Source organism: Pelobates fuscus, chromosome 10 (assembly GCF_036172605.1).
Source record: "Pelobates fuscus isolate aPelFus1 chromosome 10, aPelFus1.pri, whole genome shotgun sequence".
Taxonomy (NCBI): domain Eukaryota; kingdom Metazoa; phylum Chordata; class Amphibia; order Anura; family Pelobatidae; genus Pelobates; species Pelobates fuscus.
This window is the reverse complement of record NC_086326.1, coordinates 1516094-1541839: the sequence shown is the minus strand read 5'-3', so window position 1 is coordinate 1541839 and position 25746 is coordinate 1516094. Positions and strand designations below refer to the sequence as shown.

The following is a 25746-nucleotide window of genomic DNA, read 5'->3' as shown; positions in this document are numbered from 1 at the left end:
GTGCTCCCCCTGGCAGGGCTCTGGGGCTCCTCCCCCTCTGCCCCATGTCCTCCCCCTGGCAGGGCTCTGAGCTCCTCCCCCTGTGCCCCTTGTCCTCCCCCTGGCAGGGCTCTGGGCTCCTCCCCCTGTGCCCCTTGTCCTCCCCCCTGGCAGGGCTCTGAGCTCCTCCCCTTGTCCTCCCCTGGCAGGGCTCTGGGCTCCTCCCCCTGTGCCCCTTGTCCTCCCCCTGGCAGGGCTCTGGGCTCCTCCCCCTGTGCCCCTTGTCCTCCCCCTGGCAGGGCTCTGGGCTCCTCCCCCTGTGCCCCTTGTCCTCCCCCTGGCAGGGCTCTGGGCTCCTCCCCCTGTGCCCCTTGTCCTCCCCCTGGCAGGGCTCTGGGCTCCTCCCCCTGTGCCCCTTGTCCTCCCCCTGGCAGGGCTCTGGGCTCCTCCCCCTGTGCCCCTTGTCCTCCCCCTGGCAGGGCTCTGGGCTCCTCCCCTTGTCCTCCCCCTGGCAGGGCTCTGGGCTCCTCCCCCTGTGCCCCTTGTCCTCCCCCTGGCAGGGCTCTGGGCTCCTCCCCCTGTGCCCCTTGTCCTCCCCCTGGCAGGGCTCTGGGCTCCTCCCCCTGTGCCCCTTGTCCTCCCCCTGGCAGGGCTCTGGGCTCCTCCCCCTGTGCCCCTTGTCCTCCCCCTGGCAGGGCTCTGGGCTCCTCCCCCTGTGCCCCTTGTCCTCCCCCTGGCAGGGCTCTGGGGCTCCTCCCCCTCTGCCCCTTGTCCTCCCCCTGGCAGGGCTCTGGGCTCCTCCCCCTGTGCCCCTTGTCCTCCCCCTGGCAGGGCTCTGGGCTCCTCCCCCTGTGCCCCTTATCCTCCACCTGGCAGGGCTCTGGGCTCCTCCCCCTGTGCCCCTTATCCTCCACCTGGCAGGGCTCTGGGCTCCTACCCCTCTGCCCCTTGTCCTCCACCTGGCAGGGCTCTGGGCTCCTACCCCTCTGCCCCTTGTCCTACCCCTGGCAGGGCTCTGGGCTCCTCCCCTTGTGCTCCCCCTGGCAGGGCTCTGGGGCTCCTCACCCTCTGCCCCATGTCCTCCTCCTGGCAGGGCTCTGGGCTCCTCCCCCTGTGCCCCTTGTCCTCCCCCTGGCAGGGCTCTGGGCTCCTCCCCCTGTGCCCCTTGTCCTCCCCCTGGCAGGGCTCTGAGCTCCTCCCCTTGTCCTCCCCTGGCAGGGCTCTGGGCTCCTCCCCCTGTGCCCCTTGTCCTCCCCCTGGCAGGGCTCTGGGCTCCTCCCCCTGTGCCCCTTGTCCTCCCCCTGGCAGGGCTCTGGGCTCCTCCCCCTGTGCCCCTTGTCCTCCCCCTGGCAGGGCTCTGGGCTCCTCCCCCTGTGCCCCTTGTCCTCCCCCTGGCAGGGCTCTGGGCTCCTCCCCCTGTGCCCCTTGTCCTCCCCCTGGCAGGGCTCTGGGCTCCTCCCCCTGTGCCCCTTGTCCTCCCCTTGGCAGGGCTCCTCCCCCTGTGCCCCTTGTCCTCCCCCTGGCAGGGCTCTGGGCTCCTCCCCCTGTGCCCTTTGTCCTCCCCCTGGCAGGGCTCCTCCCCCTGTGCCCCTTGTCCTCCCCCTGGCAGGGCTCTGGGCTCCTCCCCCTGTGCCTCTTGTCCTCCCCCTGGCAGGGCTCTGGGCTCCTCCCCCTGTGCCCCTTGTCCTCCCCCTGGCAGGGCTCTGGGCTCCTCCCCCTGTGCCCCTTGTCCTCCCCCTGGCAGGGCTCTGAGCTCCTCCCCTTGTCCTCCCCTGGCAGGGCTCTGGGCTCCTCCCCCTGTGCCCCTTGTCCTCCCCCTGGCAGGGCTCTGGGCTCCTCCCCCTGTGCCCCTTGTCCTCCCCCTGGCAGGGCTCTGGGCTCCTCCCCCTGTGCCCCTTGTCCTCCCCCTGGCAGGGCTCTGGGCTCCTACCCCTCTGCCCCTTGTCCTCCCCTTGGCAGGGCTCCTCCCCCTGTGCCCCTTGTCCTCCCCCTGGCAGGGCTCTGGGCTCCTCCCCCTGTGCCCTTTGTCCTCCCCCTGGCAGGGCTCCTCCCCCTGTGCCCCTTGTCCTCCCCCTGGCAGGGCTCTGGGCTCCTCCCCCTGTGCCTCTTGTCCTCCCCCTGGCAGGGCTCTGGGCTCCTCCCCCTGTGCCCCTTGTCCTCCCCCTGGCAGGGCTCTGGGCTCCTCCCCCTGTGCCCCTTGTCCTCCCCCTGGCAGGGCTCTGGGCTCCTCCCCCTGTGCCCCTTGTCCTCCCCCTGGCAGGGCTCTGGGCTCCTCCCCCTGTGCCCCTTGTCCTCCACCTGGCAGGGCTCTGGGCTCCTACCCCTCTGCCCCTTGTCCTCCACCTGGCAGGGCTCTGGGCTCCTACCCCTCTGCCCCTTGTCCTACCCCTGGCAGGGCTCTGGGCTCCTCCCCTTGTGCTCCCCCTGGCAGGGCTCTGGGGCTCCTCCCCCTCTGCCCCATGTCCTCCTCCTGGCAGGGCTCTGGGCTCCTCCCCCTGTGCCCCTTGTCCTCCCCCTGGCAGGGCTCTGGGCTCCTCCCCCTGTGCCCCTTGTCCTCCCCCTGGCAGGGCTCTGAGCTCCTCCCCTTGTCCTCCCCTGGCAGGGCTCTGGGCTCCTCCCCCTGTGCCCCTTGTCCTCCCCCTGGCAGGGCTCTGGGCTCCTCCCCCTGTGCCCCTTGTCCTCCCCCTGGCAGGGCTCTGGGCTCCTCCCCCTGTGCCCCTTGTCCTCCCCCTGGCAGGGCTCTGGGCTCCTCCCCCTGTGCCCCTTGTCCTCCCCCTGGCAGGGCTCTGGGCTCCTCCCCCTGTGCCCCTTGTCCTCCCCTTGGCAGGGCTCCTCCCCCTGTGCCCCTTGTCCTCCCCCTGGCAGGGCTCTGGGCTCCTCCCCCTGTGCCCTTTGTCCTCCCCCTGGCAGGGCTCCTCCCCCTGTGCCCCTTGTCCTCCCCCTGGCAGGGCTCTGGGCTCCTCCCCCTGTGCCCCTTGTCCTCCCCCTGGCAGGGCTCTGGGCTCCTCCCCCTGTGCCCCTTGTCCTCCCCCTGGCAGGGCTCGGGTTCCTCCTCCAGAAGCTTGCAGTTACTTCCAGAGATTTCCACCCCTTTCTCCAGCCAGCGTCAGCCCGGGGGAGGGGGGCAGATAAAGCTGCCCAGGAAGGAGCCCGGGGCTCAGTATGGCCCATTACCCCATGAAGACAACACAAGGCTCGATGATACCCAGCAATGAGCCCCTGCCTCCCGGCTGGGAAATCAAGCTGGACCCTCACACCGGCTGGCCCTTCTATGTGGATCATAACAGCAGGAGCACCACCTGGAGCGACCCCCGAATGCGGGACCCCGGAAAGGTGGGAGGGGGAGTACTATATGGGGAGAGGGGGTACTGAATGGGGAGAGGGGGGCACCGAATGGGGAGAGGGGGTACTGAATGGGGAGAGGGGGACACCGAATGGGGAGAGGGGGTACTGAATGGGGAGAGGGGGACACCGAATGGGGAGAGGGGGTACTGAATGGGGAGAGGGGGTACTGAATGGGGAGAGGGGGACACCGAATGGGGAGAGGGGGCACTGAATGGGGAGAGGGGGACACTATATGGGGAGAGGGGGACACTATATGGGGAGAGGGGGCACTGTGTGCGGTGAGGGGGTACTGAATGGGGAGAGGGGGTACTGAATGGGGAGAGGGGGACACCGAATGGGGAGAGGGGGCACTGAATGGGGAGAGGGGGACACTATATGGGGAGAGGGGGACACTATATGGGGAGAGGGGGCACTGTGTGCGGTGAGGGGGTACTGAATGGGGAGAGGGGGACACTATATGGGGAGAGGGGGTACTGAATGGGGAGAGGGCAAAGTATGGGGAGAGGGGGACACTGTGAGGGGAGAGGGGGACACTGTGTGGGGAGAGGGGGCATTGTGTGGGGAGAAGGGGTTATGAATGGGGAGAGGGGGACACTGTGGGGAGAGGGCAAAGTATGGGGAGAGGGGGGCACTGAATGGGGAGAGGGCAAAGTATGGGGAGAGGGGGGCACTGAATGGGGAGAGGTGGGCACTATATGGGGAGAGGGGGACACTGTATAAGGGTACTGTAGGGGAGACAGGGACACTGTATGGGGAGAGAGAGAACACTGCAAGGGGAGAGGGGGTGCTGTATAGGAAAGGGGCATTGCATGGGCAGAAAGAGTACTGTATGGGATAAGTGGGCACTGCATTGTAAGTTGGTTTTGTATGAAGAGAGGGGGGTTCTGCATGGGGAGATGGAGTATATAGGGATTATAGGGATTATGCTCTATATAACTTGGATAGGTGGCACTGTGGGGCTATACCCCAATATATAATGGGGGGAGGGTGCTTTATACCCTTTATGGTACCCTGCTGGGGGGCTGGGGGGGGGGGGGGGGGCATCGATTGGGCTCTATAGAATAAGTAGATTGGGCACCGGGGAGAGAAAACATAGAGATGTATCTAGTCCGTATCTAGTCATATTCATACGGACAATGTGTTCATGAATGATAATAGAATAATAGTTGGTTTTAGGTGAGACTGGCTGTAAAATGACTGCAGCAGGCCATTACTGAACACACAGGATGATCAGTCAGCCAGTCTGAGATTGCAGTTATTGTTTCATTTCGGTCACAATTCCGCACTATTCTACAAAGAAACCAGGCACTAGTCACAGGAGCTAACACTCCTTGTAAGCACACTGATTGTGTGGACAAGCAATCTCCATCCACAGCCCCAGTACTTTGTCTGAATTCCTGCCCCCTACTGTCCTCTTCACATTTCCTTCACCATTGTTGGAGTTTTAGCTATATTTTTATAGCCTGTGCCTGGTTTTTGTACGTATGATCTGATCACGAAAGCAAGCCAGTTTGGCCCTCTGAGCAAATCCCTAAAACATTTCCAGTCCTTGTAATGTTTATTTTAAAGTGGATTATTGCACCGCTCTCTGCTTCCTACGACATGTGCAAATGTCCTGTGATTTATTTTCCTGCTGATGGGATCTCAAGTATTTTGCACCCAGCCCCCTCTGAGAGGCTGCCAATTGCAGAGAGGCCTTTACATCCTGAACACAGAAGAATCGACAATTAATAATCGAATGGGACTTGGTCACTTTAGCCCATGGAATCGAGCGATTCTATAATCCCCGGAACGCTCAGCGGTTTGTGGCTTTTGGACGGTGCGTTCCTGGAATAAATATCCTTCCAATGGATCGGGTGAGAGGGTCGTCTGATGTCATCGTCGGAATCTCGAGAAGAAATGGATTGTTTAGCTTTTCGGGAGTTTTTCACACAGCCACGCAGAGAGTAACGCAGACAGACCTTACAAGGTGTGGACAGACGACTGTCAGACAGGCTGCGCTAGACTTGCAAACAGTACAGATTGTTTAACCCATCAGGCGGTTACTGATTTGCAAACTTCACAAAGTGTTAGGAATCCTCTGAAGTACGAGATCTCTGTTAGCGTGGCAAAGACTTGGTGATCATCGAGAAATCTTTAACATTAGGGCATGCAGTTGGATGCAGACTTGGAGCCGTGTGGTGTAACTTCTGATAGTTTGGAGGCTCAACTGGCCTTCTGAGGCCCGGGTGAGGGCTTAACAGAGTGGGCAAGGTTAGACAGTTGTCCCCAAAGCCACTGGTTTACAAGGTTTGAGGGCTGTAGCTTCATGGCACCATTTTTGTGCTGATTAGAGAAGTGAGATGTATGTTGGGATATCTGTTGGCAGAGTACTGTGGGGGTGAGGCAGCATGCAGGAATTGTTCCAGGCCTTTACTAGCCCTGCACTGTCTTTACTAGCCAAACTCTGTGTGGTTACTAGCCAAGCACTGTGTGGGTACTATCCAAGCACTGTGTGGTAACTAGCCCAGTACTGTGTGGCTACTAGCCAAGCACTGTGTGGTAACTAGCCCAGTACTGTGTGGCTACTAGCCAAGCACTGTGTGGTAACTAGCCCAGCACTCTGTGGTAACTAGCTCAGCACTCTGTGGTGTGTGGTTACTAGCCCAGCACTCTGTGGTTACTAGCCCAGCATTGTATGGGTTTGTGTTTTGGCTGTTGACCCTCCATCTCAGAGCCTTGAGGTCATTCCCAGGACAGGGCAGAATCTGGGGCTGGTCAGCTGCTGGACAATGATGAGTAGGTAGGGTGTCCCTGAGGTGTATACAAGTGGCTGTGGAGATGTGGTAGAGCTGATTGTCCTTCATGACAGCGGATTAGCGGTCTGCCTCTGTGCTGCACAGGTCATACTGATGGGGAGATATATAATGTCACAAAGGACATAAAACAATGGAGATGGGGCTCACCAAATGGGTGGACATAGCGCATGACCCTAGTAGGACCGCGCACATAGAGCATGTCCCCAGTAAGACCGCGCACATAGATCATTCCCCAGTAGGACCGCGCACATAGAGCATGCCTCCAGGAGGACCGCGCACATAGTGCATGCCTCCAGGAGAACCACGCACATATAGCATGCCCCAGTAAGACCGCGCACATATGGCATGCCCCCAGTAAAACCGCGCACATATGGCATGCCCCAGTAGGACCGCGCAAATATGGCATGCTCCAGTAGGACCGCGCACATATAGCATGCCCCAGTAAGACCGCGCACATATGGCATGCTTCAGTAGGACCGCGCACATATAGCATGCCCCCAGTAGGGCCGCGCACATATAGCATGCCCCAGTAAGACTGCGCACATATGGCATGCCCCCAGTAAGACCGTGCACATATGGCATGCTCCAGTAGGACCGCGCACATATAGCATGCCCCCAGTAGGGCCAAGCATATATAGCATGCCCCCAGTAGGGCCAAGCACATACAGAGCTGTAAATGTTGTGTACACAAATACCAGACTGGCTTGCAGGCCAACTGATACCATTCCTCCCATTGGATGCCAACATCTGGGTGATGACCCACCAGTCAGGCCTGATGCTTGGACTCTGCTCTGCCAGTTGGATAGTTACATAGCTGAAAAGAGAAATGCGTCCACCACGTTCAGCCTTCCTCACATTTGGTTTTGCTGTTGATCCAAAAGAAGGCAAAAAACCCAGTCTGAAGCACAGTGTGATAGGTGATGGCCAGTCTCACTGTGCTTTGTTGTAGTAAGGAAAAGGCTCATTTACCACGGGGTTACCACGTTAAGGTGGCACTGTCTTTTTCTGATGCAGCACTGCGCTCACTGGCTAAGAGCTCTCAGCTGACACTTGGCCAGTAAGTGTGACCCTGGAAAAAAAGACCATGCACAGGGGATGCAGCTGTGTGAGTCCTGGTGGGAGCCAGGTAACTTGTCAAACTAAATTAAAATAACTTGGCCACTTACTGTGGGTGATGCCAGAGGGCTCCATGTACCATAACCACAACAGAGGTACATAGTAGTTCTGATGCTTGGAGTGTTATTAAGAATACTATGTGATTGCTCCCAATTGAAACTATAGTATTGTTGCAGTAGTCTAGGGATAGGCAACCTTCGGCAATCCAGATGTTGTGGACTACAACCCCCATAATGCTCTTACACCCATAAAGCTGGCAAAGCATCATGGGAGGTGTAGTCCAAAACATCTGGAGTGCCGAAGGTTGCTTATGCCTGCAGTAGTCTTTCCAATGTCTGTCCGTTCCTCCTTAAAATAAGCCATTTCTGACAGTTATAATGATGCACGTTTGTAAATAGAATTGCATAGCATTAACATCACCAATACAAATAGTATTTTATTATATCTGAAATTTAATTTGTGTTTTAGCAGCTTTTTATAGTTTTTTAAATTTGATATAGTTTAACTTGAGCTTAATAATAATATCTCATGTAAGCGGACAATCTTAAAGCACACGTCCTTTTATTGACTTTTTCATTTCATCAGCGTTTTCTAAATGCAACATTTACTTTACATACTTCAAACCTCAATAGAGAGATTTCCATAATTATAGCCAAACGTAATCGGAATTCTAGGAATCGTCATTGGAATCCCAATTTTAATGTTAACTCTTACTAAATACCTATAACAACCTTGACGTCAACATGTTTGTGGCCCACTTCGAGGTCGGCTGAGTCCACAGGGTTCCAGTGTTTCGATCTGGGCGGTGGTTATAGTGTTTACTTTTTTTTTTTTCCTTTTCACTAATTGTAGTGAATTTCAAATTAGATTACAAAATCTAGACATAAATACCTGATTTGCAAAACAATGACCAACTCTGCTATAGAAACAGCTTGGCCATTTTTCCTTAAATGTTGGCGATTCTCTTTCCAATTAACTACAATTGATTGTACGGTGAATTAACCCGTCAGTGACACTGAACGATAAAGCTGAATGGTTGGAAGTCTCATGTATCCCTCAAAGTGACCCAGATATTCCATGTGTAGATCCCTAGACAGGTCGCGGGTGTGACTTTGTTTGCGTGGTGACCTTTGTCCGTGGCAGTTGTTGAGGGAATATCACTAAGCTGGTGTGAAGCTGTTTGCAGATGCGAGCTGTAGACCAGGACTCTCTGGAGCCTCAAAGCTTGTGCATTTGGCTGTCTGTGCTCTGGTCCGTCAGTCTCAGCTGTCCTTAGAGCCTGTCTGTACTTGTCATTCGCTGTCACTGCCTCAGCTGTTGTGTGTGTTTGTGCTTTAGGTACTCAGAGTGTTAGCAGGAGTAAAGCAAGGGAACATAATGTATCTTTAATTGGAGTCTGGGATGTTCCGAGGTTCTCATAGTCTGACAGGTGTTTCCATGACACAATAAACTGCTTAACATGTTACACTGATTGATGGGACAGCTGACCATTTACACGCCAGGCAGTTTTTATAGCCATGGATGTGACAAGGTCTGGACACAGCGGTGGGTCCTTTCTTTCTAAGGGGGTATCCTGATATTTCAGGTTCGGGTTGGCCATGTAACAAGATTGTCTTTTTCATGTGTTTACAGAAACCACGACTCTAAGGCTAAATGATGAAAATATCCAGCTTTGTATGTTCCCACGGAGGCCGGGACACCAGAGTAAGAAGCAAAGTGTTACCAGAAGCAAACTGTCTTCAGTTATTCACATTAGAAAATTCATTTCTCTTTATTTAATGACGAAACACGTCAGGTCTGTATGTCCTGTTGTGCGTTTCTGGTAAAGTAAAGAGAATTGAATGTTTATTGTGAATTTTGTAGGTTTGCCTCGTTCTTGTAACACTGTCTAGTTCACTGGACATTCCTATACGGTGAATACGGTGACCTCCTCAGAATCTACACTCATAGTGATTGCTGGTGATTGAGTTATATTAGAGTTAGAAGCCATTGCCACGGACACTATCGCAATAAGTGCACAAGGGGACATTCCATTGGTTTCTATGTTCTCCAGCTTTAGAACGTTCTTCCCGTTTCCCCTCAGTGCTTGGTGACATCAGCTGAGTCCTGCTGGTAATGCTGACCAATTCTTAAAACATCGGAGTCTTAAATAGCCGACTAGAGATTATATTTAGCATTACTCAGCTAGAAGCAATGTGCTCTCACCACTGTGTCCACCTCTGTGCCCCCACATACATAATGAATAGACTGAGAACCTCAGGCCAGGCTGGCTTCCCAACATTAGTTAATTAAAGAGAGAATATTATTAAAAATGACTATTTAGCAGCTCAGATAGTATTAAACTCCGCATGTTGAGTCTTGCCACTTGCAGTGAAGGGCTGCAGGGATCCGCTGATATAACCATAGGACTTTGAAACTATAATCCTTCCTGTCAATTTCTAAATGTGTGAGTGAGGTGTGACCAGGGGTAGGGCTGTAAGGTGACTTACCAAACGTATACAACTAACATTCAATTTACAAGTAGAACAATGTATCTGATTTCCACAGACTGAGTTCTAAACACATTTATGTTAGTTTAAATACATTACTGGGAGTATTATTACTGGGGAGCTCTGTTATACACTCAGACACATTACTGGGAGTATTATTACTGGGGAGCTCTGTTATACACTCAGACACATTACTGGGAGTATTATTGCTGTGGAGCTCTGTTATACACTCAGACACATTACTCGGAGTATTATCGCTGTGGAGCGCTGTTATACACTCAGACACATTACTGGGAGTATTATTACTGTGGAGCTCTGTTATACACTCAGACACATTACTGGGAGTATTATTACTGTGGAGCTCTGTTATACACTCAGTCACATTACTGGGAGTATTATTGCTGTGGAGCTCTGTTATACACTCAGACACATTACTGGGAGTATTATTACTGTGGAGCTCTGTTATACACTCAGTCACATTACTGGGAGTATTATTGCTGTGGAGCTCTGTTATACACTCAGACACATTACTGGGAGTATTATTGCTGTGGAGCTCTGTTATACACCCAGACACATTACTGGGAGTATTATTACTGTGGAGCTCTGTTATACACTCAGTCACATTACTGGGAGTATTATTACTGTGGAGCTCTGTTATACACTCAGACACATTACTGGGAGTATTATTGCTGTAGAGCTCTGTTATACACCCAGACACATTACTGGGAGTATTATTACTGTGGAGCTCTGTTATACACTCAGTCACATTACTGGGAGTATTATTACTGTGGAGCTCTGTTATACACTCAGACACATTACTGGGAGTATTATTCCTGTGGGGCTCTGTTATACACTCAGACACATTACTGGGAGTATTATTGCTGTGGAGCTCTGTTATACACTCAGGCATATTACTGGGAGTATTATTACTGTGGAGCTCTGTTATACACTCAGTCACATTACTGGGAGTATTATTGCTGTGGGGCTCTGTTATACACTCAGACACATTACTGGGAGTATTATTGATGTGGAGCTCTGTTATACACTCAGACACATTACTGGGAGTATTATTACTGTGGGGCTCTGTTATACACTCAGACACATTACTGGGAGTATTATTACTGTGGGGCTCTGTTATACACTCAGACACATTACTGGGAGTATTATTGCTGTGGTGCTCTGTTATACACTCAGCCACATTACTGGGAGTATTATTGCTGTGGGGCTCTGTTATACACTCAGACACATTACTGGGAGTATTATTGATGTGGAGCTCTGTTATACACTCAGACACATTACTGGGAGTATTATTGCTGTGGAGCTCTGTTATACACTCAGACACATTACTGGGAGTATTATTGTTGGGGAGCTCTGTTATACACTCAGACACATTACTGGGAGTATTATTGCTGTGGGGCTCTGTTATACACTCAAACACATTACTGGGAGTATTATTGCTGTGGAGCTCTGTTATACACTCAGGCATATTACTGGGAGTATTATTGCTGTGGAGCTCTGTTATACACTCAGACACATTACTGGGGGTATTATTGTTGGGGAGCTCTGTTATACACTAAGACACATTGCTGGGAGTATTATTGCTGAGGGGCTCTGTTATACACTCAGACACATTACTGGGAGTATTATTGCTGTGGAGCTGTGTTATACACACACACATTATTGGGAGTATTATTACTGTGGAGCTCTGTTATACACTCAGACACATTAATGGGAGTATTATTGCTGTGGAGCTCTGTTATACACTCAGACACATTACTGGGAGTATTATTGCTGTGGAGCTCTGTTATACACTCAGACACATTACTGGGAGTATTATTGCTGTGGAGCTCTGTTATACACACACACATTATTGGGAGTATTATTACTGTGGAGCTCTGTTATACACTCAGACACATTACTGGGAGTATTATTACTGTGGAGCTCTGTTATACACTCAGACACATTACTGGGAGTATTATTGTTGTGGAGCTCTGTAATACACTCAGACACATTACTGGGAGTATTATTGCTGTGGAGCTCTGTTATACACTCAGACACATTACTGGGAGTATTATTGCTGTGGAGCTCTGTTATACACTCAGACACATTACTGGGAGTATTATTACTGTGGAGCTCTGTCATACACTCAGACACATTACTGGGAGTATTATTGCTGTGGGGCTCTGTTATACACTCAGACACATTACTGGGAGTATTATTGCTGTGGAGCTCTGTTATACACTCAGACACATTACTGGGAGTATTATTGCTGTGGAGCTCTGTTATACACTCAGGCATATTACTGGGAGTATTATTGCTGTGGAGCTCTGTTATACACTCAGACACATTACTGGGAGTATTATTGTTGGGGAGCTCTGTTATACACTCAGACACATTACTGGGAGTATTATTGCTGTGGGGCTCTGTTATACACTCAGACACATTACTGGGAGTATTATTGCTGTGGAGCTCTGTTATACACTCAGGCATATTACTGGGAGTATTATTGCTGTGGAGCTCTGTTATACACTCAGACACATTACTGGGGGTATTATTGTTGGGGAGCTCTGTTATACACTAAGACACATTGCTGGGAGTATTATTGCTGAGGGGCTCTGTTATACACTCAGACACATTACTGGGAGTATTATTGCTGTGGAGCTCTGTTATACACACACACATTATTGGGAGTATTATTACTGTGGAGCTCTGTTATACACTCAGACACATTACTGGGAGTATTATTGCTGTGGAGCTCTGTTATACACTCAGACACATTACTGGGAGTATTATTGCTGTGGAGCTCTGTTATACACTCAGACACATTACTGGGAGTATTATTGCTGTGGAGCTCTGTTATACACACACACATTATTGGGAGTATTATTACTGTGGAGCTCTGTTATACACTCAGACACATTACTGGGAGTATTATTACTGTGGAGCTCTGTTATACACTCAGACACATTACTGGGAGTATTATTGTTGTGGAGCTCTGTAATACACTCAGACACATTACTGGGAGTATTATTGCTGTGGAGCTCTGTTATACACTCAGACACATTACTGGGAGTATTATTGCTGTGGAGCTCTGTTATACACTCAGACACATTACTGGGAGTATTATTACTGTGGAGCTCTGTCATACACTCAGCCACATTACTGGGAGTATTATTGCTGTGGAGCTCTGTAATACACTCAGACACATTACTGGGAGTATTATTGCTGTGGAACTCTGTTATACACTCAGACACATTACTGGGAGTATTATTACTGTGTAGCTCTGTTATACACTCAGACACATTACTGGGAGTATTATTGCTGTGGAGCTCTGTAATACACTCAGACACATTACTGGGAGTATTATTGCTGTGGAGCTCTGTGATACACTCAGACACATTACTGGGAGTATTATTGCTGTGGGGCTCAGTTATACACTCAGACACATTACTGGGAGTATTATTGCTGTGGAGCTCTGTTATACACTCAGACACATTACTGGGAGTATTATTACTGTGGAGCTCTGTTATACACTTAGACACATTACTGGTAGTATTATTGCTGTGGAGTTCAGTTATACACTCAGACACATTACTGGGAGTATTATTGCTGCCGGGCTCTGTTATACACTCAGACACAATACTGGGAGTATTATTGCTGTGGGGCTCTGTTATACACTCTGACACATTACTGGGAGTATTATTGCTGTAGAGCTCTGTTATACACTCAGCCACATTACTGGGAGTATTATTACTGTGGAGCTCTGTTACACACTCAGACACATTACTGGCAGTATTATTACTGTGGGGCTCCGTTATAGACTCAGACACATTACTGGGAGTATTATTGCTGTGGAGCTCTGTAATACACTCAGACACATTACTGGGAGTATTATTGCTATGGAGCTCTGTTATACACTCAGACACATTACTGGGAGTATTATTGCTGTGGAGCTCTGTTATACACTCAGACACATTACTGGGAGTATTATTGCTGTGGGGCTCTGTTATACACTCAGACACATTACTGGGAGTATTATTACTGTGGAGCTCTGTTATACACTCAGAGACATTACGGGGAGTATTATTGCTGTGGAGCTCTGTTATACACTCAGACACATTACTGGGAGTATTATTACTGTGGAGCTCTGTTATACACTTAGACACATTACTGGTAGTATTATTGCTGTGGAGTTCTGTTATACACTCAGACACATTACTGGGAGTATTATTGCTGTGGAGCTCTGTTATACACTCAGACACATTACTCGGAGTATTATCGCTGTGGAGCTCTGTTATACACCCAGACACATTACTGGGAGTATTATTGCTGTGGAGCTCTGTAATACACTCAGACACATTACTGGGAGTATTATTACTGTGGAGCTCTGTTATACACTCAGACACATTACTGGGAGTATTATTGCTGTGGAGCTCTGTTATACACTCAGACACATTACTGGGAGTATTATTGCTGTGGAGCTCTGTTATACACTCAGACACATTACTGGGAGTATTATTGCTATGGAGCTCTGTTTTACACTCAGACACATTACTGGGAGTATTATTGCTGTGGGGCTCTGTTATACACTCAGACACATTACTGGGAGTATTATTACTGTGGAGCTCTGTTATACACTCTGACACATTACTGGGAGTATTATTACTGTGGAGCTCTGTTATAGACTCAGACACATTACTGGGAGTATTATTACTGTGGAGCTCTGTTATACACTCAGACACATTACTGGGAGTATTATTACTGTGGAGCTCTGTTATACACTCAGACACAATACTGGGAGTATTATTGCTGTGGGGCTCTGTTATACACTCAGATACATTACTGGGAGTATTATTACTGTGGAGCTCTGTTATACACTCAGACACAATACTGGGAGTATTATTGCTGTGGGGCTCTGTTATACACTCAGACACATTACTGGGAGTATTATTACTGTGGAGCTCTGTTATACACTCTGACACATTACTGGGAGTATTATTACTGTGGAGCTCTGTTATAGACTCAGACACATTACTGGGAGTATTATTACTGTGGAGCTCTGTTATACACTCAGACACATTACTGGGAGTATTATTACTGTGGAGCTCTGTTATACACTCTGACACATTACTGGGAGTATTATTACTGTGGAGCTCTGTTATAGACTCAGACACATTACTGGGAGTATTATTACTGTGGAGCTCTGTTATACACGCAGACACAATACTGGGAGTATTATTGCTGTGGGGCTCTGTTATACACTCAGACACATTACTGGGAGTATTATTGCTGTGGGGCTCTGTTATACACTCAGGCACATTACTGGGAGTATTATTGCTGTGGAGCTCTGTTATACACTCAGACACATTACTGGGAGTATTATTGCTGAGGAGCTCTGTTATACACTCAGACACATTACTGGGAGTATTATTGCTGTGGAGCTCTGTTATACACTCAGACACATTACTGGGAGTATTATTGCTGTGGAGCTCTGTTATACACTCGGACACATTACTGGGAGTATTATTGCTGTGGGGCTCTGTTATACACTCAGACACATTACTGGGAGTTTTATTGCTGTGGGGCTCTGTTATACACTCAGGCACATTACTGGGAGTATTATTGCTGTGGAGCTCTGTTATACACTCAGACACATTACTGGGAGTATTATTGCTGAGGAGCTCTGTTATACACTCAGACACATTACTGGGAGTATTATTGCTGTGGAGCTCTGTTATACACTCAGACACATTACTGGGAGTATTATTGCTGTGGAGCTCTGTTATACACTCGGACACATTACTGGGAGTATTATTGCTGTGGGGCTCTGTTATACACTCAGACACATTACTGGGAGTTTTATTGCTGTGGGGCTCTGTTATACACTCAGATACATTACTGGGAGTATTATTTCTGTGGTGCTCTGTTATACACTCAGACACATTACAGGAAGTATTATTGCTATGGAGCTCTGTTATACACTCAGACACATTACTGGGAGTATTATCACTGTGGAGCTCTGTTATACACTCAGACACATTACTGGGAGTATTATTGCTGTGGAGCTCTGTTATACACTCAGACACATTACTGGGAGTATTATTGCTGTGGAGCTCTGTTATACACTCAGACACATTACTGGGAGTATTATTGCTGTGGAGCTCTGTTATACACTCGGACACATTACTGGGAGTATTATTGCTGTGGAGCTCTGTTATACACTCAGACACATTACATGGAGTATTATTGCTGTGGGGCTCTGTTATACACTCAGACACATTACCGGGAGTATTATTACTGTGGAGCTCTGTTATACACTCAGACACATTACTGGGAGTATTATTGCTGTGGGGCTCTGTTATACACTCAGACACATTACTGGGAGTATTATTGCTGTGGAGCTCTGTTATACACTCAGACACATTACTGGGAGTATTATTGCTGTGGAGCTCTGTTATACCCTCAGACACATTACTGGGAGTATTATTGCTGTGGAGCTCTGTTATACACTCAGACACATTACTGGGAGTATTATTGCTGTGGGACTCTGTTATACACTCAGACACATTACTGGGAGTATTATTGCTGTGGAGCTCTGTTATACACTCAGACACATTACTGGGAGTATTATTACTGTGGAGCTCTGTTATAGACTCAGACACATTACTGGGAGTATTATTGATGTGGAGCTCTGTTATACACTCAGACACATTACTGGGAGTATTATTGCTGTGGGGCTCTGTTATACACTCAGACACATTACTGGGAGTATTATTGCTGTGGGGCTCTGTTATACACTCAGACACATTACTGGGAGTATTATTGCTGTGGAGCTCTGTTATACACTCAGACACATTACTGGGAGTATTATTGCTGTGGAGCTCTGTTATACACTCAGACACATTACTGGGGGTATTATTGCTGTGGAGCTCTGTTATACACTCAGACACATTACTGGGAGTATTATTGCTGTGGGACTCTGTTATACACTCAGACACATTACTGGGAGTATTATTGCTGTGGAGCTCTGTTATACACTCAGACACATTACTGGGAGTATTATTACTGTGGAGCTCTGTTATAGACTCAGACACATTACTGGGAGTATTATTGCTGTGGAGCTCTGTTATACACTCAGACACATTACTGGGAGTATTATTACTGTGGGGCTCTGTTATACACTCAGACACATTACTGGGAGTATTATTGCTGTGGAGCTCTGTTACACACTCAGACACATTACTGGGAGTATTATTGCTGTGGGGCTCTGTTATACACTCAGACACATTACTGGGAGTATTATTGCTGTGGAACTCTGTTATACACTCAGACACATTACTGGGAGTATTATTGCTGTGGAGCTCTGTTATACACTCAGACACATTACTGGGAGTATTATTACTGTGGGGCTCTGTTATACACTCAGACACATTACTGGGAGTATTATTGCTGTGGAGCTCTGTTACACACTCAGACACATTACTGGGAGTATTATTGCTGTGGGGCTCTGTTATACACTCAGACACATTACTGGGAGTATTATTGCTGTGGAGCTCTGTTATACACTCAGACATATTACTGGGAGTATTATTGCTGTGGAGCTCTGTTATACACTCAGACATATTACTGGGAGTATTATTGCTGTGGAGCTCTGTTATACACTCAGACACATTACTGGGTTACTCGGTTATACACTCAGACACATTACTGGGAGTATTATTGCTGTGGAGCTCTGTTTTACACTCAGTCACATTACTGGGAGTATTATTGCTGTGGGGCTCTGTTATACACTCAGACACATTACTGGGAGTATTATTGCTGTGGAGCTCTGTTATACACTCAGACACATTACTGGGAGTATTATTGCTGTGGGGCTCTGTTATACACTCAGACACATTACTGGGAGTATTATTGCTGTGGGGCTCTGTTATACACTCAGACACATTACTGGGAGTATTATTGCTGTGGGGCTCTGTTATACACTCAGACACATTACTGGGAGTATTATTACTGTGGAGCTCTGTTATACACTCAGACACATTACTGGGAGTATTATTGCTGTGGAGCTCTGTTATACACTCAGACACATTACTGGGAGTATTATTACTGTGGGGCTCTGTTATACACTCAGACACATTACTGGGAGTATTATTGCTGTGGAGCTCTGTTATACACTCAGACACATTACTGGGAGTATTATTGCTGTGGAGCTCTGTTATACACTCAGACACATTACTGGGAGTATTATTGCTGTGGAGCTCTGTTATACACTCAGACACATTACTGGGAGTATTATTGCTGTGGAGCTCTGTTACACACTCAGACACATTACTGGGAGTATTATTGCTGTGGGGCTCTGTTATACACTCAGACACATTACTGGGAGTATTATTGCTGTGGAGCTCTGTTATACACTCAGACATATTACTGGGAGTATTATTGCTGTGGAGCTCTGTTATACACTCAGACATATTACTGGGAGTATTATTGCTGTGGAGCTCTGTTATACACTCAGACACATTACTGGGTTACTCGGTTATACACTCAGACACATTACTGGGAGTATTATTGCTGTGGAGCTCTGTTTTACACTCAGTCACATTACTGGGAGTATTATTGCTGTGGGGCTCTGTTATACACTCAGACACATTACTGGGAGTATTATTGCTGTGGAGCTCTGTTATACACTCAGACACATTACTGGGAGTATTATTGCTGTGGGGCTCTGTTATACACTCAGACACATTACTGGGAGTATTATTGCTGTGGGGCTCTGTTATACACTCAGACACATTACTGGGAGTATTATTGCTGTGGGGCTCTGTTATACACTCGGACACATTACTGGGAGTATTATTACTGTGGAGCTCTGTTATACACTCAGACACATTACTGGGAGTATTATTGCTGTGGGGCTCTGTTATACACTCAGACACATTACTGGGAGTATTATTACTGTGGAGCTCTGTTATACACTCAGACACATTACTGGGAGTATTATTGCTGTGGAGCTCTGTTATACACTCAGACACATTACTGGGAGTATTATTGCTGTGGGGCTCTGTTATACACTCAGACACATTACTGGGAGTATTATTGCTGTGGGACTCTGTTATACACTCAGACACATTACTGGGAGTATTATTGCTGTGGGACTCTGTTATACACTCAGACACATTACTGGGAGTATTATTACTGTGGAGCTCTGTTATACACTCAGACACATTACTGGGAGTATTATTGCTGTGGGACTCTGTTATACACTCAGACACATTACTGGGAGTATTATTGCTGTGGAGCTCTGTTATACACTCAGACACATTACTGGGAGTATTATTACTGTGGGGCTCTGTTAAACTCTCAGACACATTACTGGGGGTATTATTACTGTGGAGCTCTGTTATACGCTCAGACACATTACTGGGAGTATTATTGCTGTGGAGCTCTGTTATACACTCAGACACATTACTGGGAGTATTATTACTGTGGGGCTCTGTTATACACTCAGACACATTACTGGGAGTATTATTACTGTGGAGCTCTGTTATACACTCAGACACATTACTGGGAGTATTATTACTGTGGAGCTCTGTTATACACTCAGACACATTACTGGGAGTATTATTGCTGTGGAGCTCTGTTATACACTCAGACACATTACTGGGAGTATTATTGCTGTGGAGCTCTGTTATACACTCAGACACATTACTGGGATTATTATTGCTGTGGGGCTCTGTTATACACTCAGACACATTACTGGGAGTATTATTAATGTGGAGCTCTGTTATACACTCAGACACATTACTGGGAGTATTATTGCTGTGGGGCTCTGTTATACACTCAGACACATTACTGGGAGTATTATTACTGTGGAGCTCTGTTATACACTCAGACACATTACTGGGAGTATTATTACTGTGGAGCTCTGTTATACACTCAGACACATTACTGGGAGTATTATTGCTGTGGGGCTTTGTTATACACTCAGACACATTACTGGGAGTATTATTGCTGTGGAGCTCTGTTATACGCTCAGACACATTACTGGGAGTATTATTGCTGTGGAGCTCTGTTATACACTCAGACACATTACTGGGAGTATTATTACTGTGGAGCTCTGTTATACACTCAGACACATTACTGGGAGTATTATTGCTGTGGAGCTCTGTTATACACTCAGACACATTACTGGGAGTATTATTACTGTGGGACTCTGTTATGCACTCAGACACATTACTGGGAGTATTATTACTGTGGAGCTCTGTTATACACTCAGACACATTACTGGGAGTATTATTGCTGTGGAGCTCTGTTATACACTCAGACACATTACTGGGAGTATTATTGCTGTGGGGCTCTGTTGTACACTCAGACACATTACTGGGAGTATTATTGCTGTGGGGCTCTGTTGTACACTCAGACACATTACTGGGAGTATTATTGCTGTGGGGCTCTGTTATACACTCAGACACACCAACAATATGGAGCTCCTAGAATTGGCCATTGGAATATTAAAGAAGAATTAGTGTCAAAAATAGGGATTGTCCCTCCTAAATAGGGAAAGTTGGGAGGTACGTAGGGCAGTTAGTTTGGACTGATTGAAGGAGAATTTAGTGGGGCTGTGAGGAACTTGCTATCTTGAAGATCTGCCCTAACTAAAGTTTCCTACAACTATCAAATGCCCAGATACGTGACTAACCACGTGAACTTGGTAGGCATGGCTGCCAAAAGTGCTATTGTGATGCTTGATGTATTTTTGAGTATTTTACATGCAATTCGAGACTTGTGGCTTATACCCGGTGCCTCTTACCGAAACTATATATCATACTTGGTTCTAAACCCAGGGAATGTGTCAATCTCAACCTTAACTAAATGAGCTTTCTGCTCCAAGTGAAGCTATTTAGAAATGTTCATATTGTGTGTATGTACATCAATAACAAGGATTTTCTTTCTTTCTTTTTAGAAAAACCAGTCTTTGGCTAACGGACCCTCATCAGAAAGTCACAAGCCTGCTCCTCTGAGAGAAGGAAATGTGTATTATCCTCAGCTTCGTCCGGGATATATACCGATACCTGTTAACCATGAAGGACTGGAGAACAGGCAACAGGGCCCCTACTATATCATTCAACAACCAGGAATGCAAAGAGTGAAGAATGAACCTGTTTCTGTTCAGAAGAGACCGCAGTCTCCTCTGTGGAGCTACAACCGTCCCCAGTCTCCTGCCCGGACCCCGGGAGACTCTTCTCAAACTGACAGGCATGGAGGACAATCTGCTGGATCTCCAACATCAAGCGGATCTCCGCAAGGACCATCGGTAATCTATCTGCATTCCAAATGCATGCCATGCTTTATATTGTATGTATACAGAACGACACGTTGAAGTGGTCACTGTTCAATGTGTAGGCGATTTTGGCTGTTTTTTACCTGCACCTTGTGGAAAGTTGACCAAGAATCCAATAACATATAAAAATGGTATTAGGGCATTCTAACATCAATCCGGGGATGAACCAGTACAAGAATCCCAAACATTTTCTAAACCAGAAAAAGTATGGTGCAATCTTTAATACAATTTATCCATTTGCAGAATCTCAGCCAATTCCTTGTATTTGTCAGATGAAAAATGTAGTTATTCATATCATCTATTAAATTTGGGAGGTAACATGATGTGCGTCCACAGCTAGGGTTAATCACTCGACAATGAACTGCTGTGAATTCATCAAAAACCTGCAAATTTTAGGACAAAATAGCTGACTCTAAAAAATCATTATTACAGAACTACCCGTCATAAATATGTGAATTGAAATCATTTGTAGCTTGTGCATTTGGCTGTCTGTGCTCCGTCCGTTAGTCTCAACTTTCTGACTGCATCTACTTTCTATTTGTTTAAATAAACGCATCTCCTGAATCAGTCCACTGGATACGCTTCCCAATATTTGGGAATTGGCATATTAAGGCCACGCGTGTGCCTTAGTATGTCATATGCAGCTGGAACACATGTGCGGGACCAATCGCATGCATACTAATTTTGGGCATGACATCATTTATATCATGAACGTGGGAAAACACTGGATTGTGACCACTGAATGGATGTGCATGCTGGCCTGTGACTTTCACTCTTTCACTTTCTAAACTCACAAAGTAATTTTTATTCTGGAAATGAAATGGGGACGAGATATGTGAATCTCATTATAGATAAACGTGTAGGTTATGGGATCGAATACGGCTGTTTGCACATATGTAAAACGCGTTCAAACGAGACTACATGATACTTGTGGGTTAATGAATGAATCCTGTTGGGTTGGGATGGCTGTAAAGGACAATAAACACACAAAGCTTCTTTACATCATAGGTGGTAGCATTGCTGTAGATGGGGATTGACATAATTACTTAAACTCTTTATTACATTAAAACAGGTTATTCCAAAGAACAATAAACAGGTCCTTCCTGAAGGAGCCTGAGTTTATTACTACATGCCACAAATGTAACTCTTATTTTAGTTTTATAATATCCACTAATAATTCTTATATGGGCTGGGTGTTGGGTCCAGTAAGTTTGACAGTCTTGTTCTTTTCTTTGCAGCCCCCTCCTTCAGTTACAGACTCACAGAATAGTCTCAGTCAGTCCCCTGGCAGACAAAGTGTCCTTTCCCAGTCCCCTGGCAGACAGAGCATTGGAAGCCACCAGTTGCCTCGTGGTTATATCTCAATACCTGTCTTTCACGAGAGCAATGTGCCACGACCACCTACCCAAGGCTATCAATACATGCCAAAGCCACATTATCCACAGCCAAGTGGAGATTACCAAACACATCAGCCAGTATATGGCAAAGTCCAGGATGAGAGAGACTCCAGGTTACCATCACCCCATCCTCCGGCTAAAGTTGCATCCAGTCGGGAAAGCTCCCCGGTGAGGGTTGTGAGCCAGTCACCAGCTCCTGTAAGGATGAAGACCGTAGTAGATAAACCTCAGGTAATAGACCGCATTGATTGGCTAGCAGTATGTGTCCTTCCATCATACCCTGCTCCCTCATTCACAAGTCCTTGTTTGTGTATTAAATGCTAAAAATGAAGCATTTTATTGGTTTCCATTGTAACTGCTCAACATTTAGAATTGTTTTCCCCTTAGAATTGCTCTTTATGCAGAACCCCATAGTTACACTTGCTATATTGTAACACACATATTCCACATTCCCATTGCTTTTTCTGACAAATGTCATTACTTTTTAGGTCCAGCAAATCCACATACAACGAGAATCCCCACCGAGATATCAACAAGAGAATAAGCCAAGCTCTCCCATCCCCAGTGAGCCTCCCAGTTACACTCCTATTCAGATGACCTTTAAAGACAGTGACTTGAAACATCTTCCACAAAAAGCAACACCTGAGAATGTTGAGGCGCATAGTCCAAGTCCCATTCCAATTGTTCCTGTGGAGGAGACACCTGGGCAAAAGGAGCCAACCCCCCCGAAAGAACCGGAAGTTTTAGAGCCCCAAGAGAAACACCCAGGAGTTCTACAAGTAGAACAAATATTGCAGAGGGTGGAGACACTGCAGAAAGCGGTTTTAGACTTTCAAGGCAGAAGAAATGAAAAACCGTATCTAATACTAGAAGAAGACCTCACTAAAGTGCTCCTGGCGTTGGATTCAGTAGATCCAGATGGCCGTGCTGATGTCCGTCAGGCAAGAAAGGATGGTGTCAGGAAAGTTCAGAACATTTTGGAGACACTGGAACAGAAAGCATCTGGTGACACAGAATGTTCCCAAGCCATGGACTCAGCAGGAACTTCCCATGATTCCATGGAGATTGACAGAACATTGGACAGAAGCAATGCAATCCCTAGCTCACTCTGTGTCTCAGATCAGCACCCCTCAGAAAGTAATCAGAAGGAAGGCTCAGATTCAGGTCCTTCATGTTTATCTACTCATTCTGAAAGTCACTAGCTGTCACCTGGGAGAAAAATAATAATCTCTGAACTTTTAAAATGTGGGTCGGGTGTGAGGTTTACAGAAATCTGCATGCATTTTGGTTAAACAACTACTGTTTTTCACCCCACCAAACAGCACGGACACAAGGAACCTCTAGACGTCTTCTCTGAATGGAAAAGATACTAAGCCGCCTCTCTTCATTGATCTCATGAATTGTTATATTGTTTGGTTCCCATCAATTCTCTATACTGCTAGATCACATCCCAAACCACCCATAGTCCATAATCCTTTCACAAAATATGTCATTGTAACTACATTGGTCACTACTTCACAATATATGCTGCTGTTAGGACACTGACATTTTTCTTAAGTGATAAATTGAGACTTTTGCGGAGAAAGTTAAAATATGGTTTTTCCATTTTAGAATTTTGTCAAATATTGCTCTTCATACATGATGTTTCCCTCCAGCGAAAGCTCCCAGTAACCAGAATACACGGTATATTTTTTGCTAACGCATTTCACAAGGCTTAAACAGTATCCTTTCTGCTCTGTACACAACACCACATTTTAAGGCACAAGTACATGTTTCATTTATTGTTGAACCCTTTAAAGCAGCTGCCAGGGAAATGCTTAGGGTAGATATAGACAACATTCAACCGTCCAACAGCCAGATTTATAGGAGTCATAGCACACAATAGCTAGGAGGCCAAAGGCGGTTTGATTCGTGGTCCCAGTAATTCGGTTTTACTGGGAATGTGCCACATTTTCCCTGGAAGCTACTGGTTTGGCACAAGATTGCTGACCCTGTGTAGCAGTGCTGGCGTCTCAGGGCAGATAGATAGTCTATATAAATACCATTTGGAGTCCCCCCTTAACCCCAGAACCCCTAGGCACTACCTTACACGGTTATAAAATCATTTAGGTTGCAAAACACCACCCAGTGCATCAGATTCAACAAATCTCACACCTTCGTGCCGGAAGTATGTTTTATAAATCCTCCACAGTTTAAAAAAACAGGGCATGTGCTTGTATTGGAGCTAGGGCTGTGTGGACCTTGAGTACACATTCAGTCACAGTTTGATGAATCATTATTAACATTTGGGCTCCTTTTACGGCTTGCAGTGAGCAGTAAATGACGTCAAAGGTAATACTTGGACTTAGCTGGTGAGCCGTCAGTGGGCCACGAGTGAAACAATGATCTGGTCCATGAGGAAGACACTATCACTGGCTGAATGTATCCAGTCCCCCCATCACCGCTGCTTTTATCGTACGTCCGTCTCTCAGCGTTGGCAGACTAATAAAGCTATTTCTGAGGTTCCGTGTATTCTACTTACACTAACGGGCACCTTAATTAATCCTGAAAAGTGTGATGAAATATATATATTTATATGTGTGAATGAAATATTAACAGATTATTTTAAAATAAAATTGATCTAAAATCATAAGATCTACCTGATTCTTTGTCACTTCCATGCTGTTGTTTTTTGTTTTTTTATTTCTTTATTAAATGAGCTTCTGAGTTATGATGTTTACAGCTAGTTAGATGTAAGAACAAAGGCCAGACTGTTGTGAAACCCGAGGAGGAGTGAAAAAGCAGAGGAACCGGTTTGTTCTATGGAGATAATCATATAATCAAGGTGCTTGCAAACCTGATTTGTTTTTTGTATAGTCAGTAAGCACAATGCTGAAAGCCATGTAGAAATGTTACACCCAGATATCATTAGGGGTGTGAGAGTGTAGGCACGTCTTAAAATATTTATTTTTTTATTGAACCACTGTGCCCTGAGCTCCCTTTCCTTCTGTATCACTCTGCCTTCATTCACTCTCCCCGTGTACCACTTTGCCCACTGTACAACTGTCCCCAATACCCTCTTCTCCTGTACCATTGTATCCCCCATACCCTCTACCCCATGTACCCCTCTGCCCCACAATTTCTCCCCATGTACCACTGTGCCCCTATACCCTCTCCCCCTGTACCACTATCCCCCATACCCTCTGCCCCATAACTTCTCCCCATGTACCACTGTGCCCCTATACCCTCTCCTTCTGTACCACAGTACCCCGCATACCCTTTCCCCCTGTATCACTGTGCAC

General features: G+C 47.0%; 1 protein-coding gene across 1 annotated transcript; it reads left to right on the top strand.

Annotated features, from left to right (window-relative positions):
- The first annotated feature begins 2956 nt into the window (after positions 1–2956).
- On the top strand, positions 2957–24110 carry BAG3 (BAG cochaperone 3). Its single transcript, XM_063435140.1, has 4 exons — positions 2957–3312; positions 20691–21041; positions 22307–22696; positions 22954–24110. The coding sequence occupies exons 1-4, from the start codon at positions 3142–3144 to the stop codon at positions 23665–23667; spliced, it is 1626 nt and encodes a 541-aa protein (XP_063291210.1). The 5' UTR covers positions 2957–3141; the 3' UTR covers positions 23668–24110.
- The last annotated feature ends 1636 nt before the right edge of the window (positions 24111–25746 follow it).